Source organism: Salmo trutta, chromosome 20, assembly GCF_901001165.1.
Source record: "Salmo trutta chromosome 20, fSalTru1.1, whole genome shotgun sequence".
In the NCBI taxonomy this organism is placed as follows: domain Eukaryota; kingdom Metazoa; phylum Chordata; class Actinopteri; order Salmoniformes; family Salmonidae; genus Salmo; species Salmo trutta.
Window position 1 is genome coordinate 5880962 of NC_042976.1, and position 16955 is coordinate 5897916.

The 16955-nt window shown below is 44.0% G+C and overlaps 1 protein-coding gene across 4 annotated transcripts in view; it reads left to right on the plus strand.

Moving 5' to 3' along the window:
• Positions 1–5280: 5280 nt before the first annotated feature.
• Positions 5281–16955, plus strand: part of LOC115155463 (trafficking protein particle complex subunit 10) — a 29540-nt gene continuing 17865 nt past the window's right edge. Inside the window, exons 1-7 of one of the 4 annotated variants that reach the window (XM_029702092.1) lie at positions 5281–5594; positions 8816–8897; positions 9100–9235; positions 11193–11392; positions 11648–11843; positions 12949–13060; positions 15511–15758. In XM_029702092.1, the coding sequence (XP_029557952.1) occupies positions 5531–5594; positions 8816–8897; positions 9100–9235; positions 11193–11392; positions 11648–11843; positions 12949–13060; positions 15511–15758 (1038 nt within the window). In that variant the 5' untranslated portion in view covers positions 5281–5530. The other 3 variants (XM_029702091.1, XM_029702093.1, XM_029702095.1) reach the window with 3 other exon arrangements.

Here is a 16955-nt window from a genome sequence, read left to right on the forward strand (position 1 = left end):
TTTCTGTCAAGCCGTCTACAGCATACAGTTTGACGTATACGTTCGATAAATCCAATGTATGCACCACACAGAATGCCACTGCAACTACCTCTGCAACGCAAAGCTTCAAGGCAAACGCAGTGCTCCATTGGAAATGAATGTACAGTCATGGCCAAAAGTTTTGAGAATGACACAAATATTAATTTCCACAAAGTTTGCTGCTTCAGTGTCTTTAGATATTTTTGTCAGATGTTACTATGGAACACCGAAGTATTTCATAAGTACAAGAGTACAAGTACAGGAGTACAAGCATTTCATAAGTGTCAAAGGCTTTTATTGACAATTACATGAAGTTGATGCAAAGAGTCAATATTTGCAGTGTTGACCCTTCTTTTTCAAGACCTCTGCAATCCGCCCTGGCATGCTGTCAATTAACTTCTGGGCCACATCCTGACTGATGGCAGCCCATTCTTGCATAATCAATGCTTGGAGTTTGTCAGAATTTGTGGGTTTTTGTTTGTCCACCCGCCTCTTGAGGTTTGACCACAAGTTCTCAATGGGATTAAAGTCTGGGGAGTTTCCTGGCCATGGACCCAAAATATCGATGTTTTGTTCCCCGAGCCACTTAGTTATCACTTTTGCCTTATGTCAAGCTGCTCCATCATGCTGGAAAAGGCATTGTTCGTCACCAAACTGTTTCTGGATGGTTGGGAGAAGTTGCTCTCGGAGGATGTGTTGGTACCATTCTTTATTCCTGGCTGTGTTCTTAGGCAAAATTGTGAGTGAGCCCACTCCCTTGGCTGAGAAGCAACCCCACACATGAATGGTCTCAGAATGCTTTATGTTGGCATGACAGGACTGATGGTAGCGCTCACCTTGTTTTCTCCGGACAAGCTTTTTTCCGGGTGCCCCAAAAAATCGGAAAGAGGATTCATCAGAGAAAATTACTTTACCCCAGTCCTCAGCAGTCCAATCCCTGTACCTTTTGCAGAATATCAGTCTGTCCCTGATGTTTTTCCTGGAGAGAAGTGGCTTCTTTGCTGCCCTTCTTGACACCAGGCCATCCTCCAAAAGTCTTCGCCTCACTGTGCATGCAGATGCACTCACACCTACCTGCTGCCATTCCTGAGCAAGCTCTGTACTGGTGGTGCCCCGATCCCGCAGCTGAATCAACTTTAGGAGACGGTCCTAGCGCTTGCTGGACTTTCTTGGGTGCCCTGAAGCCTTCTTCACAACAATTGAACCGCTCTCCTTGAAGTTCTTGATGATCCGATAAATGGTTGATTTAGGTGCAATCTTACTGGCAGCAATATCCTTGCCTGTGAAGCCCTTTTTGTGCAAAGCAATGATGACGCCACGTATTTCCTTGCAGGTAACCGTGGTTGACAGAGGAAGAACAATGTTTCCAAGCACCACCCTCCTTTTGAAGCTTCCAGTCTGTTATTCGAACTCAATCAGCATGACAGAGTGATCTCCAGCCTTGTCCTCGTCAACACTCACACCTGTGTTAAAGAGAGAATCACTGACATGATGTCAGCTGGTCCTTTTGTGGCAGGGCTGAAATGCAGTGGAAATGTTTTTGGGGGATTCAGTTCATTTGCATGGAAAAGAGGGACTTTGCAATTAATTGCAATTCATCTGATCACTCATCATAACATTCTAGTGTATATGCAAATTGCCATCATACAAACTGAGGCAGCAGACTTTGTGAAAATTAATATTTGTGTCATTCTCAAAACTTTTGGCCACGACTGTACTTCTGGTGTACCAAAATGCAATATCAGTACGTGACATCAGTGTGTTGGGTTACTGGAAAAGGGTCTATAAGAGCATATATGATTTTCCAGCTCTACATTGATATTGCTAAATGTATTGTTCTCCTTTACTGAACTGTTAGGAGCTAGTAACACAAGTATTTCTCTGCACCCGCTAAACTGTGTACGTGGCCAATACACTTTGATTTGATTCGATTTTCATCCATCCCTTTCTCTCATCCATTTCTCTTTTTCTCCATCTCCTAGTCAGCTGGAGGGAGTTGGTGGTTGACCCATCAGTGGAGTTTTATTATGGATGGCTACAGGTCATGATCTTTCCCATCTTCTACAGCTGGGTCCTCATCATCTACAGATGCTTACATCAAATGTAGCCTATGGCTGGACAGTTATCCATGTGTCACGGCTGTTAGAAAGAGCGGACCAGGATGCAGCGTTTTCATAGTTCCACATATTTATTTAACCAGGGAAACAACGAATGCAACAATTAAACACTTCAAAAATATAAACAAAACAACAAACCGTGACGCAGGAGGATCAAATACACTCACAACGAATAATCACCCACAAACACATGTGGGACAAAACATCAACTTAAATAGGACCTCCAATTAGAGACAACGACAACCTGCTGCCTCAAATTGGAGGTCATGCCAAACAACACCAACATAGAAATGCAAAACTAGAAACTGAACATAGACATACAAAAACAGACAAACACCCCATGTCACGCCCTGACCACTCTACCATAGAAAATAACCACTCACTGTGGTCAGGACGTGACACCATGCCAAGGTGTTCGCTTCGTGTCAATATACTGTTTCTCTGTTCTTGACTTCTGTTGTTTATTTTTTTGTGTTTTTCTGTGTGTAAAATATGTTGAGACCTTGTACAGATTAAATAAATTGTGATTTGATTGGAAAGATAATAAACAGAATAATAAATAGACCACCTCACAGACCAACATTTTTTTAAGCCAATTGCAAAGTTCATTTTGTAGATATTTGATATGTTATTTGACATTATTTTTATGAGACATGATTCCCGGCAATAGATTAATCGTAGCTGGCCCTGTGGCTTACGCTCGGCTACTTCTCTGACCTATTATTACACAGATAATTGTATGTGTGGGGTACAGAGATGAGGTAATCATTCACAAATCATGTTAAACACTATTATTTCACACAGAGTGAGTCCATGCAACTTATTATGTGACTTGTTAAACAACTTTTTACTCCTGATCTTATTTAGGCTTGACATAACAAAAAGGTTGAATACATATTGACTCAAAACATTTCAGTTCTACGGTTTTTATTCATTTGTAAAAAGTTCTAAAAACAAAATTCCACTTTCAAATTGTGGGGTATTGTGTGTAGATCAGTGACACAGGCTTTAACACAAGAACATGTGGAACAAGTCAAGGGGTGTGAATACTTTCTGAAGGCACTGTATATTTTTGTTTAATACTGTATATGGCTTGTACCATCATCAAATTTAGATTTTTTAACAGATGGAACCTTGTGTGTGTGTCTACCAGTGGTGGGTTGGAAATAATCCTTTGTGCTTGTTAATGCATTTAAAAACACGTGAAAATATATATTGTGGAGAACCAATGACTGAATTCTGCAAGAGGAGGGAGAGAGAGTTGGCTTTTCTTTTATGATGACTCCAAGGCTTACTAATGAAATGTTATATTTATATTTCCCTGGATATGAACTACTCTGACCAAGACTGTATGTATCTGTGTTGTGCTTCCCCCTGCAGGTTTCCTAGAGCACGCTTCCTGTTGAGGAAGGTGCTACAGTGGATACGGCAAGAGAAGTTCCACCCCCATTCATTTCCAATGAGGGCACGCAGAGAAATGTGAGGGGGATTGTGGGAAGTTGAGTGGTAAGACCTCTGCTAGAGGAGCGGTTGAAAAGGTTTAGCTTTATTCAAATTTCAAGTGAAGCGAAGCATTGGATCAAAGTGTTGTCAAGAGGAGGCGCCGCCTCTGGTCAAAACCCACTGTCAGGGTAGGAGGTTCTGGTCTCCATTCAGTCCATGGCCTCGTTTGGTGGGAGGTGCACAGGAAGCAGTTGACCCTCACAAGGTGTTGACCCTCACCAGGGGTTGACCCTCACCAGGGGTTGACCCTCACCCCTGGTCTCATCTCTCCAAGCTTATGCTCCACACATATTCGTGCTGGAAGTCTTGTCTGTACATCGGCTTCAGGTTCGAACGCTGGATCAACTCCAACATCTCCAACCCTGTATTCGCCTCGTTGAGGCACCAGTACTTCTACTTCTTCTGGTTCTCTGTGCATATCTTCACCACTGTGGGTGACATGACTACCTGTTTATGATGGCAGGCCTGCTGATCACCATGCTGGTGTTTGCCTCCATCGTGGGACATGCCCAGACTGGCTAATCCTACCTCATCCAAACTTCTTCCATTTAAGAATGATGTAGGCCACTGTGTTCTTGTGGACCTTCAATGCTGCAGAAATGTTTTAGTACCCTTCCCCAGATCTGTGCCTCGACACAATCCGGAAACAGGATGCACCTGAGCTCAATTTCAAGTCTCAGAGCAAAGGGTCTGAATACTTATGTAAATAAGGTTGTGCCTGGATTTTATTATTAATACATTTGCAAAAATGTCTAAAAACCTGTTTTCACTTTCATTGTGGGGTAGTGTGTGTAGATTGATGAGGGGAAAAACATTATTTAATCCATTTTAGAATAAGGCTGTAACGTAACGAAATGTGGAAAAAGTCAAGGGGTTTGAATACTTTCCAAATGCATTGTAAAACCACAAGAAGCTATTCTCTTTCTGCACCAACCTTGACAGGAAAGTGCTAACCAACGTAGCATGACAACCTAGCCATTTTACTTGATAGGGGAGCAGATAGCCACTGTAATACTTTCTGTTATACATGAATCGATAGACATAGCAAAGGGGGGATACCTAGTGAGTTCCACAACTGAATGCATTCAACTGAAATGTGTCTAACACATTTAACCCAACCCCTCTGAATCAGAGAGTTGTGGGGTGCTGCCTTAATCAAAATCCAGGGACCAGTAGTCATTGGGGGTTAATTGCCTTGCTCAAGGGCAGAACGACAGATTTTTCCACTTTGCCAGCTCGGTGATTTGAACCAGTGACTTTTCAGTTATTGGCCGAACATGCTTAACAGCTAGGCTACCTGCCACCTACTAGTCAATTATAACTTTACATAAATGCTACTACAGTTATTTAAAATAGTTTTTCCGAATAGGCATAGTAGTCAAACATCCATTTCATTGTACAAATCTATTTAAAAGGTACATTTTATTGATTGGATGTTTTCCAGTTAGGAACACCACATGAGAAAGGATTCTGTTAGGCATTTATACATTTTTCACTTAAGTGAGCCATCCAGGGGAGCCATCAGCTGCTGCAGCAGCATTCTATGCGGCGTTCCCTTTAAATTGCGCATAGCCTACGTAGTAGAGGGAAGGCGTGTTCCAGGAAGTGTAACGGGACACGGCCAGTGGACGCAGCCCCAGCCATACATCAGTGCCGTATTCATTAAGATTCTGTTGCAAAACGTTTCTTAAACGGAAGAAAACGGAACGAAATGGGGAGTGACCTACCTGAGTTTGTCCAATAGAAACGAACGTTTTCGTTGCTAAACGCAACTGTTTGCAACTGTTTGGACTAATGATTACACCCCACGACTGTCTGCATGCATAAGAATTTACTAAAAACAGACCGGATTTTTACATGACATGAGGGGCTACCACTGACTATCAGAATCGATGATGGAGCCTCCAGAGGAGAAGCCCATTATTTACACAATGGAGAACAAGCCAATTGTGACATGTGAGTGTTTTGTTGGTGGGATGATGTTGCAGTCGTTTTATTCAGCCGGACAGCTATTTGTAGCGAGGTTTGTAAGTTTGACACTGAGCTCAGGCAAGGCAGCCAGTTGCCGTCAATTATCAGTGGCCTTAATATAGAATCGGCTGGCTTTGTGAAACGTCAGCACCATTTCTTGCAGGACAGTGACCGTCGCCGCCTGACAAATTGATAACGTTCATTGATTAATCTTCAATCACAGTTTTCTTTCCTTATCATTTTATGATGAGATATGCCTTAGACTACGCTACTATATCAGCTAATGTAGACAGATCATATTTGCTGTCCTTCTCCTTAACGCCACAGGTCGTGATGCAGTTTCATCAACCTGCTGTCATCATGCAAAAAGGCACCTGCTTCAGACAGGATACATAACACCTAGCGTAGCCGGGGGCCACACAAATGAATGAGTCTTTAGGCTATATACAGACAGTAGCTACAGTGTGAGCAGTGGTGTAAAAATACTTTAAAGTAGTACTTAAGTCGTTTTTTGGGGGGGTATCTGTACTTTACTATTTATATGTTTCACAACTTTTACTTTTACGTCACTACATTTCTAAAGAAAATAATGTACGTATTACTCCATACATTTTCCCTGTCCCCCAAAAGTACTTGTTACATTTTTGAATGCTTAGCAGGACAGAATAAAAGCTCCACGTACATCCCTGGCCATCTCTACTGCCTCTGATCTGGCGGACTCACTAAACACAAATGCTTCGTTTGTAAATGATATGGAAGTGTTGAAGCGTGCCCATGCTTATCCGTAAATAACTTTTTTTTTAAACTAGGAAATCGTGGCGTCGGGTTTGCATTCAAAGCAATTTGAAATGATTTATACTTTTAATTTTTTCAATTACATTTACTTTTTAATAGTGAGGTATATTTAAAACGAAATACTTTTTAGACTTACTCCAGGTATTTTACTTTGACTTTTTTTGAGTCATTAAAGTATCATTATTTTTTACTCAACTATGACAATCGGGTATTTTTTCCACCACTGAGTGTGAGTGTGTGTTGGGAGAAACTCCTCTGTTGGCCTTTCAAGTGAGCTTCTCAGAAAAGTTATTTTAAGGTTTGACCCTATTGGTGGTCTTGACAGCTCTGGCCTGCTTGTCCCTGGACCACCCTGGCTGGTCAACAAGCTCTCACAGTCACGTCAGAATTAGGTTAAAAAATGTTACTCAAAAGTCAAATTTCAAAGTTGTTTCAAATGTCAAACTGTTTAAGGTTAAGTTCCAGGCATTAACTCTGAAATCGTAAGGTCAGGCATTAACTCCGAATGGTTAAAGTTTTTGGGATAGACTTAAAACAAAAATCTCAAAAACAACTTTCTATCACTGGATACGAAACATGCAACCTTTAACGACAGACAAAGACTCCCCTCCACTATCCCCGTCCACAAGGACCTTGCAAAACTGAAAACTATTTTGAGGTAACAGCGCTCACTGTTGCCCCTAGTATCCTGTTTCCACGTAATCCACCGACGCCCTTCTGACATGGATGTAAGTCGAATACTGACTTGTATCACAGGTGACCTGGCTGGGCTGGTAGCCTATGGGCTTAATATACCATACTTCTAGTAGCCGATTAAACTCAACTCTGCAATTTATTGTGCGGCGACTAGTGTGGAGCTCCTACGTCACATAAAATTGCGTAAAAAAAAACAAAAAACGACTGATTGTTTTGTGTAATTGCGGGCTATTCTCTGGGTGCTGAAATCAGTCGTTCTTGATTAAAAAACGCAATTTTATAAGACATCGGATCTCTAGTCCGCCGCCACTAGTCGTCGCACAACTCCATCATAAATCATTGCGTTTACTCGGATATACTACTGGCAGCCTATAGGTTGAATGGATGAGGAAGTCAGTGATTGAAATATAAGTAGAATGACCTCAGGTATGCTTGATAAGATCTGTCATCATTTCCATTGTTGCCAGAAAACCTTAGTGTCTGTTTATGAGCTTCAGTTCTCTTCTCTCTGTGGGGGACCATACCAGGGCTGTTCTCTCTGGGGGGACCATACCAGGGCTGTTCTCTCTGGGGGGGACCATACCAGGGCTGTTCTCTCTGGGGAGACCATACCAGGGCTGTTCTCTCTGGGGGGGACCATACCAGGGCTGTTCTCTCTGGGGAGACCATACCAGGGCTGTTCTCTCTGGGGAGACCATACCAGGGCTGTTCTTTCTGGGGAGACCATACCAGGGCTGTTCTCTCTGGGGGACCATACCAGGGCTGTTCTCTCTGGGGGGACCATACCAGGGCTGTTCTCTCTGGGGGACCATACCAGGGCTGTTCTCTCTGGGGGACCATACCAGGGCTGTTCTCTCTGGGGGGACCATACCAGGGCTGTTCTCTCTGGGGGGACCATACCAGGGCTGTTCTCTCTGGGGGGGACCATACCAGGGCTGTTCTCTCTGGGGGGGACCATACCAGGGCTGTTCTCTCTGGGGGGACCATACCAGGGCTGTGTGCAGTTTTACTATTAGAGGCAACAACAGGATTTACTAGCAGAGCTATACAGCTCTGGTCTCTGAACAGCCCTATTCCCAAAGGCAAGGTCTCAGCTTTATGGTGCAGCGCAGCCTTACAGCACTTGTATGATTGAAAGGTCAATTCGATTTGAAGTCCAATGCCCAGCAGTGGGCTTTGCTTTGCTGTAGTCCAGGTAACAACAGATTGCTGTTACCAAAACACAGAATTTGTCTCAGCATCAAATTTCTGAACAGGTGTTGCTTCTTCCCTCCTCCCTCGTCGCTCATAATCACACAGGGAAAGAAAGGTTGGTTCTGGGAGTCTAGTGGGGGATGGGGTACCCCCTGTCATATCAACCTTTAACCACACAGGAAAAGGTTGGTTCTGGGAGTCTGGTGGCGTCAGGTCAGTATCTTCAAAACCTGTGCTTTTTTCAGCCGTGGACGTGTCTGGAAACAACACTTGGACAGAGGGGTGATAGCCAGCAGGGCTTATTGAGTCTGTAGCTGGATCATAGGGCAGGGCTATTCAATTCCAGTCCTGAAGTTCAACTGGCTATTTTAAATGAACATATAATCCTGTGTTGACAGGTACTTATTGGGTATCAGGGGATTTTCTGTTCTCCTCATTCTCTCTCCTCCTTCCCTCACCCTCTTTCCTGCTTCCTTCCTTTCCTCCCTCCTCTTCCCTAATCTCCCCCCTCTCTCCACAAGGCGCTGGGGACCAGGCCTTGTTCACTTCTCTCTACACCCCATTGGCCCAGCAGCTTCCCAGGGAACCAATGGAATGGAGGAGGTGAGTGCTGACAAGATGTGCCAGGAAGTAATTGGTCTAATTGAAACAGGTTTTTTTTTTTTGGTACTGCTGAATGACTTTGTCGACTAAATGTTGGCTTACTGGTCTATGCTAGATAAGAGCATCTCAGTGTATAAGCATTATAATGTATAAACTCCTTTATAGAACGTCTATATCATAATATTTTTGTTGTTGATCTCAGGTCGTATGGACGAGCACCAAAGATGATCCATTTAGAGGCCAACTTTGTCCAGTTCAAAGAGGAACTCCTCCCTAAAGAGGGAAACAAAGCCCTCCTCACTTTCCCCTTCCTCCATATCTACTGGACAGACTGCTGTGTACGTGGTGCCATGCCCGTTTTACTGTAAACACACACACACACACACACACACACACACACACACACACACATTCTTGTATAACTAACATTGTGGGGACACACAATTCAGTCCCATTCAAAATCCTATTTTCCCTAATCCTTTAACCCTAACCCAAAAACCTAACCCTAAAATTAACCCCAGCTGCTAACCCTTAATGTAATTCTAACTCTAACCTTAACCTTAACCCTAAACCCCCTAGAAATAGTATTTGGCCTCGTGGGGACTAAGAAATTGTCCCCAGTTGGTCAAATGTTAGTTATTTTACTATTCTTGTGGACACACACACACACACACACACACACACACACACACACACACACACACACACACACACACACACACATAAATTCTGCTCACCCTCCATTAAGTAACAGGTGGGATGTAACAGCCTAGCTAGATGATTTCATCCAGAGTGGATTATTAGTATTATTCTTAATGCAGGCAGTAGATGGATGGCTGACAAACACAACACATTACATGTTGTGTATTCCAGCTGGTTCACATATTGTTTGCATTTAGTCTCAGGAGGATTCCTCTACTATTCTCCTGTCTGTCTGTCTGTCTGTCTGTCTGTCTGTCTGTCTGTCTGTCTGTCTGTCTGTCTGTCTGTCTGTCTGTCTGTCTGTCTGTCTGTCTGTCTGTCTGTCTGTCTGTCTGTCTGTCTGTCTGTCTGTCTGTCTGTCTGTCTGTCTGTCTGTCTGTCTGTCTGTCTGTCTGTCTGTCTGTCTGTCTGTCTGTCTGTCTGTCTGTCTCTGTCTCTGTCTCTGTCTCTGTCTGTCTCTGTCTCTGTCTCTGTCTCTGTCTCTGTCTCTGTCTCTGTCTCTGTCTCTGTCTGTCTCTGTCTCTGTCTCTGTCTCTGTCTCTGTCTCTGTCTCTGTCTCTGTCTCTGTCTCTGTCTCTGTCTCTGTCTCTGTCTCTGTCTCTGTCTCTGTCTCTGTCTCTGTCTGTCTGTTCTCCTAATGAGTGTAACCTGGCTGGCCCTTCAGTTTGTTCAGGGAGATCAGTGGAAAAGTGCTGAGGAAACAGAAACTTGTTGATGTACTAAAAGGGTGGTTCACTTGTTTTAAGGAAGTGCAGTCCAGTCAGCGACTCGTGACCGACATGGGAAACAGTGCGTAACGGATAGCTATTGCAGAGAGCCTTTGTTGTTTTAGAAGCACTTTAGTATATCAAGGCTGTTGGACTCATTAAAGAGTAAATGTAATTCATCCAGGACATTTGATAGTAATGACTCTATTAGAGGTTTTCACCACTACTATTTCCTGGCATTTGATGCCCTGAAAAGGGACTGGAGATACATAGCATTTTGTTTTGTTTTTACTCGTAATGTGAGAGAGTTACTTTATGATTGTCTTAACAGTGAACACACAAAACATACCTCATTGTTATTGTTGTTAGTGTTATTATTATTGTTGTTATTACTGTTATTGTTATTATTATAATTATTAATATTATTGTTATTATTATTATTACTATGACTGGTATTTTTATTGTTATTGTTATTGCTGTTATTGTTGTTGTTATTATTGTTGTTATTATTGTTATTATTATTATTACTATGATTGTTATTATTATTGTCATTATTACGGTCATTATTATTGTTATTGTTATTATTAATGTTGTTATTATTATTGTTATTGCTATTATTGTTGTTATTATTATTGTTATTGCTGTAATTATTGTTATTATTGTAATTATTGATGTTGTTATTATTGTTATTATTGATATTATTATTATTATTATTGTTATTATTGTTGTCATTATTATTGTTATTATTATTGCTATTTGTTGTTGTTGTTGTTGTTGTTGTTGTTATTAGGGGTTCAGAAAGGACTAACCAATGAGTTCTAACAGATTAGAAATGATTTCTAAACAACTTTATGAATGAATAATGAACTGTCAATAAACCCTCTAGGACACAGAGGTGTACAAGGCGTCAGTCAGGGACAACATGATGAGGTGGCAGGGCAACCTGCGACTCCACGGGTCAGCTGACTGGGTCATCGTTGTCGTGGAGACCAGCGACGCCAAGAAGAAGAACAAGACCAACATCCTGCCTCGCTCCTCCTTAGTGGACAAGATCCGCAACGACTTCTGTAACAAGCAGAATGACCGGTGAGACACACAAGATGCAAACAAAATGGACACACTTACAACACAAGATAGAAACAAAATGGAGGCTGTAAATGAGAAACACAAATAGCCAGAAGAAAGAATTTGTTCTGACAGATCAGATACAAATGTCTCTCCTTCTCTCTCTCTCTCTCTCTCTCCTTCTCTACTCTCCTTCTCTACTCTCCTTCTCTCTTTCTCTCTCCTTCTCTCCTCTCTCTCTCCTCTCTCTCCTCTCCTTCTCTCTTTCTCACCTAGTTGTGTGGTTCTGTCAGACCCTCTAAAGGATTCGTCCAGGTCTCAGGAGTCGTGGAGTACCTTCCTGCTGAAGCTGAGGACTCTACTGCTGATGTCCTTCACTCAGAACCTGGGACGCTTCGAGGAGGACATGCGCACACTCCGGGAGAAACGCAATCAGCCTGGCTGGAGCTTCTGTGACTACTTCATGGTACAGGTAGGTCTGTGCTTGTACCTGCCAGTGTGTGTCTCAGGTGAGAGCGTGTCTCAGGTGAATCTGTGGTTTTATACAGGAAGAAGATGTGTGTTTATTTATATATGTATGTATGTATGTATGTGTGTGTGTGTGTGTGTGTGTGTGTGTGTGTGTGTGTGTGTGTGTGTGTGTGTGTGTGTGTGTGTGTGTGTGTGTGTGTGTGTGTGTGTGTGTGTGTGTGTGTGTGTGTGTGTGTGTGTGTGTGTATACACTACCTTTCAAAAGTTTGGAGTCACTTAGAAATTTCCTTGTTTTTTAAAGAAAAACACATTTTTTTGTCCATTAAAATAACATCAAATTGATCAGCAATACGGTGTAGACATTGTTAATGTTGTAAATTACTATTGTAGCTGGAAACAACAGATTTTTTATGGAATATCTACATAGGGTACAGAGGCCCATTATCAGCAACCATCACTCCTGTGTTCCAATGGCACGTTGTGTTAGCTAATCCAAGTGTATCATTTTAAATGACTAATTGATCATTAGAAAACCCTTTTGCAATTATTTTAGCACAGCTGAAAGCTGTTGTTTTGATTAAAGAAGCAATAAAACTGGCCTTAGACTAGTTGAGTATCTGGAGCATTAGTATTTGTGAGTTCGATTACAGGCTCAAAATGGCCAGAAACAAAGACCTTTCTTCTGAAACTCACCAGTCTATTCTTGTTCTGAGAAATGAAGGCTGGTCCATGTGAGAAATTGCCAAGAAACTGAAGATCTCGTACAACGCTGTGTACTACTCCCTTCACAGAACAGCGCAAACTGACTCTAACCAGAATAAAAAGAGTGGGAGGCCCCGGTGCACAACTGAGCAAGAGGACAAGTACAGTAGAATGGCTAGTTTGAGAAACAGACGCCTCACAAGTCCTCAACTGGCAGCTTCATTAAATAGTACCAGCAAAACACCAGTCTCAACAGTGAAGAGGCGACTCCGGGATGCTGACCCTCAACTTTTGAACGGTTGTGTGTGTGTGTGTGTGTGTATGTATGTATGTATGTATATATATAGTTTCTGAACTGTTGGTTTGATCACGTGTTGTGTGTATCTGTGTTTTGTTGTGTGCAGGAGGAGTTGGCCTTTGTGTTTGAGATGCTGCAGCAGTTTGAGGATGCTCTGCTCCAGTATGACGAGCTGGACGCGCTCTTCACTCAGTGTGTCCTCAACTTCGGGGCTGGAGGTACATGTACAGCCACTCCCTCTCACGCAAGCTTTATAAGTCATCTAATAAGTGTCTTTGGAAAGTATTCAGACCCCTTGACTTTTTCCACATTTTGTTAGGTTACAGCCTTATTCTAAAATTTATTAAATTGTTTTTTTTCTTTCATCAGTCTACACACAATACCCCATAATGACAAAGTAAAATCGGGTTTTTAGAATTTTTTTCTAATTTAATAAAAACAAATAACAATTATCACATTTACGTAAGTATTCAAACCCTTTGCTCTGAGACTTGAAATTGAGCTCAGGTGCATCCTGTTTCCATTGATCATCCTTGAGATGTTTCTACAACTTGATTGGAGTCCACCTGTGGTAAATTCAATTGATTGGACATGATTTGGAAAGGCACACACCTGTCTATATAAGGTCACACAGATGACTATGCATGTCATAGCAAAAACCAAGCCATGAGGTCGAAGGAATTGTCCGTAGAGCTCCGAGACAGGATTGTGTCGAGGCACAGATCTGGGAAGGGTACCAAAAAATGCACCATTGAAGGTCCACAAGAACACAGTGGCCTCCATCATTCTTAAATGGAAGAAGTTTGGAACCACCAAGACTCTTCCTAGAGCTGGCCGCCCGGCCAAACTGAGCAATCGAGGGAGAAGGGTCTTGGTCAGGGAGGAGACCAAGAACCCGATGGTCACTCTGACAGAGCTTTAGAGTTCCTCTGTGGAGATGTGATAACCTTCCAGAAGGACAACCATCTCTGCAGAACTCCACCAATCAGGCTTTTATGGTAGAGTGACCAGACGGAAGCCACTCCTCAGTAAAAGGCACATGACAGCCCGCTTGGAGTTTGCCGAAATTCAACTAAAGACTCTCAGATCATGAGAAACAAGATTCTCTGGCCTGATGAAACCAAGATTGAACTCTTTGACCTGAATGCCAAGCGTCACATCTGGAGGAAACCTGGCAACATCCCTACGGTGAAGCATGGTGGAGGCACAATCCCTACGGTGAAGCATGGTGATGGCAGCATCATGCTTTGGGGATGTAGCAAAAATAATTGAAAACCTGTTTTTGCTTTGTCATTATGGGGTAATGTGTGTAGATTGATGATAACTTGTTTTTAATCCATTTTAGAATAAGGCTGTAACGTTACAAAATGTTATGTATATGTATATTATTATATGCCATTTAGAAGACGCTTTAATCCAAAGCAATTTACAGTCATGCGTGCATACGTTTTACAGACGGGTGGTCCCGGGAATCGAACCCACAACCCTAGCATTGCAAACAGAATGCTCTACCAACTGAGCTAAAGGACCACATAAATATATAGCCATCTCCCGAGTGATGCAGAGCCTGGACTCCTGGTTCGAGTCCAGGCTCTGTCGCAGCTGGCCGCGACCTGGAGACCCACAATTGGCGTCGTCTGGGTAAGGGGAGGGTTTGGCCGGCCGGGATGTCCTTGTCCCATCGCGCATTAGCGACTCCTGCGGCGGGCCGGTCGTATGCACGCTGACACGGTCGCCAGGTGTACGGTGTTTCCTTCGACACATTGGTGCGGCTGTCTTCCGGGTTAAGTAGGCATTGTGTCAAGAAGCAGTGCAGCTCGGCTGGGTTGTGTTTCGGAGGACGCACGGCTCTTGACCTTCGCCTCTCCCGAGTCCATACGGGAGTTGCAGCGATGAGACCAGACTGTAACTACCAATTGGCCAACACGAAAATGGGGAGAAAAAGGGGCAATAATAATGATAATAAATAAATAAATAAGTGCCACAAACTCCCTGTCACAGAGCGGCACGTCTTGCTCTTCATTGTAATCAGAGGTCTGATATTAGTACTATGCATGTCAGTCTCTCTTGGCTAAGAGTTGAGGAGAGACTGACTGCATCACTTCTTCTTTATATAAGAAACATTAATGTGTTGAAAATCCCAAATTGTTTGCATAGTCAAGTTACACACAGCTCTGACACACACACTTATCCCACCAGACATGTCACCAGCGGTCTTTTCACAGTCTTCAGGTGCAGAACAAATTCAAGAAAGTGTACAGTATTATATAGAGCCATTATTGCATGGAACTCTGTTCCGTCTCATATTGCTCAAATAAACAGCAAACCTGGTTTCAAAAAACAGATCAAGCAACACCTCACAGCACAACGCCTCTCCCCTATCTGACCTAGATAGTCTACATATCAATACATACACACAAACTATGCGTGCCTTTTTTTTTATATGGATGTAGTTCTGTTCTTGTCTATTAATTGTTCTGTATTATTTCATGTTTTGTGTAGACCCCAGGAAGAGTAGCTGCTGCTTTGGCGACAGCTAATGGGGATCCTAATAAATACCCCCCCGAACAATACCCCAAAATCACTCAAGCTTTATAAGGCAGTGACTCAATACATTAAAATCAGCATATAGTTGTGTCTTTCTGCTCGTCTCTGTGTCTGTGTGTAGACGGGGCCAACTGGCTGGGTTCCTTCTGCTCCCCGGTGAAGAGCTGGACTGGTTTGCTCCTGCGGCGCCCCATAGACATGGAGAAGAGAGATGGGATCCAGCGCGGGCAGGCTAGCCTGCTGGAGCTACGCAGCTACCTGTTCTGTCGACAGTGTACCCTGCTCATCTTCCTCCAGAGGCCCTGGGAGGTGACACAAAGAGCCCTGGAGCTGTTGCATAACTGTGTCCAGGAGCTATGCCTGCTGGAGGTACGGTTACTGGGTGGTGGTGATGGGGTATGGTTACTGGGTGGTGGTGATGGGGTATGGTTACTGGGTGGTGGTGATGGGGTACGGTTACTGGGTGGTGATGATGGGGTACGGTTACTGGTGGTGGTGATGGGGTACGGTTACTGGGTGATGGGGTACGGTTACTGGGTGGTGGTGATGGGGTACGGTTACTGGGTGATGGGGTACGGTTACTGGGTGATGGGGTACGGTTACTGGGTGATGGTGATGGGGTACGGTTACTGGGTGATGGGGTACGGTTACTGGGTGATGGTGATGGGGTACGGTTACTGGGTGATGGGGTACGGTTACTGGGTGATGGGGTACGGTTACTGGGTGATGGGGTACGGTTACTGGGTGATGGGGTACGGTTACTGGGTGATGGGGTACGGTTACTGGGTGATGGGGTACGGTTACTGGGTGATGGGGTACGGTTACTGGGTGATGGGGTACGGTTACTGGGTGATGGTGATGGGGTACGGTTACTGGGTGGTGGTGATGGGGTACGGTTACTGGGTGATGGTGATGGGGTACGGTTACTGGGTGATGGGGTACGGTTACTGGGTGATGGTGATGGGGTACGGTTACTGGGTGATGGGGTACGGTTACTGGGTGATGGTGATGGGGTACGGTTACTGGGTGATGGGGTACGGTTACTGGGTGATGGGGTACGGTTACTGGGTGATGGGGTACGGTTACTGGGTGATGGTGATGGGGTACGGTTACTGGGTGATGGGGTACGGTTACTGGGTGATGGTGATGGGGTACGGTTACTGGGTGATGGGGTACGGTTACTGGGTGATGGGGTACGGTTACTGGGTGATGGGGTACGGTTACTGGGTGATGGGGTACGGTTACTGGGTGATGGTGATGGGGTACGGTTACTGGGTGATGGGGTACGGTTACTGGGTGATGGGGTACGGTTACTGGGTGATTGGGTACGGTTACTGGGTGATGGGGTACGGTTACTGGGTGATGGGGTACGGTTACTGGGTGATGGTGATGGGGTACGGTTACTGGGTGATGGGGTACGGTTACTGGGTGATGGTGATGGGGTACGGTTACTGGGTGGTAGGGATGGGGTACGGTTACTGGGTGATGGTGATGGGGTACGGTTACTGGGTGGTGGTGATGGGGTACGGTTACTGGGTGATGGTGATGGGGTACGGTTACTGGGTG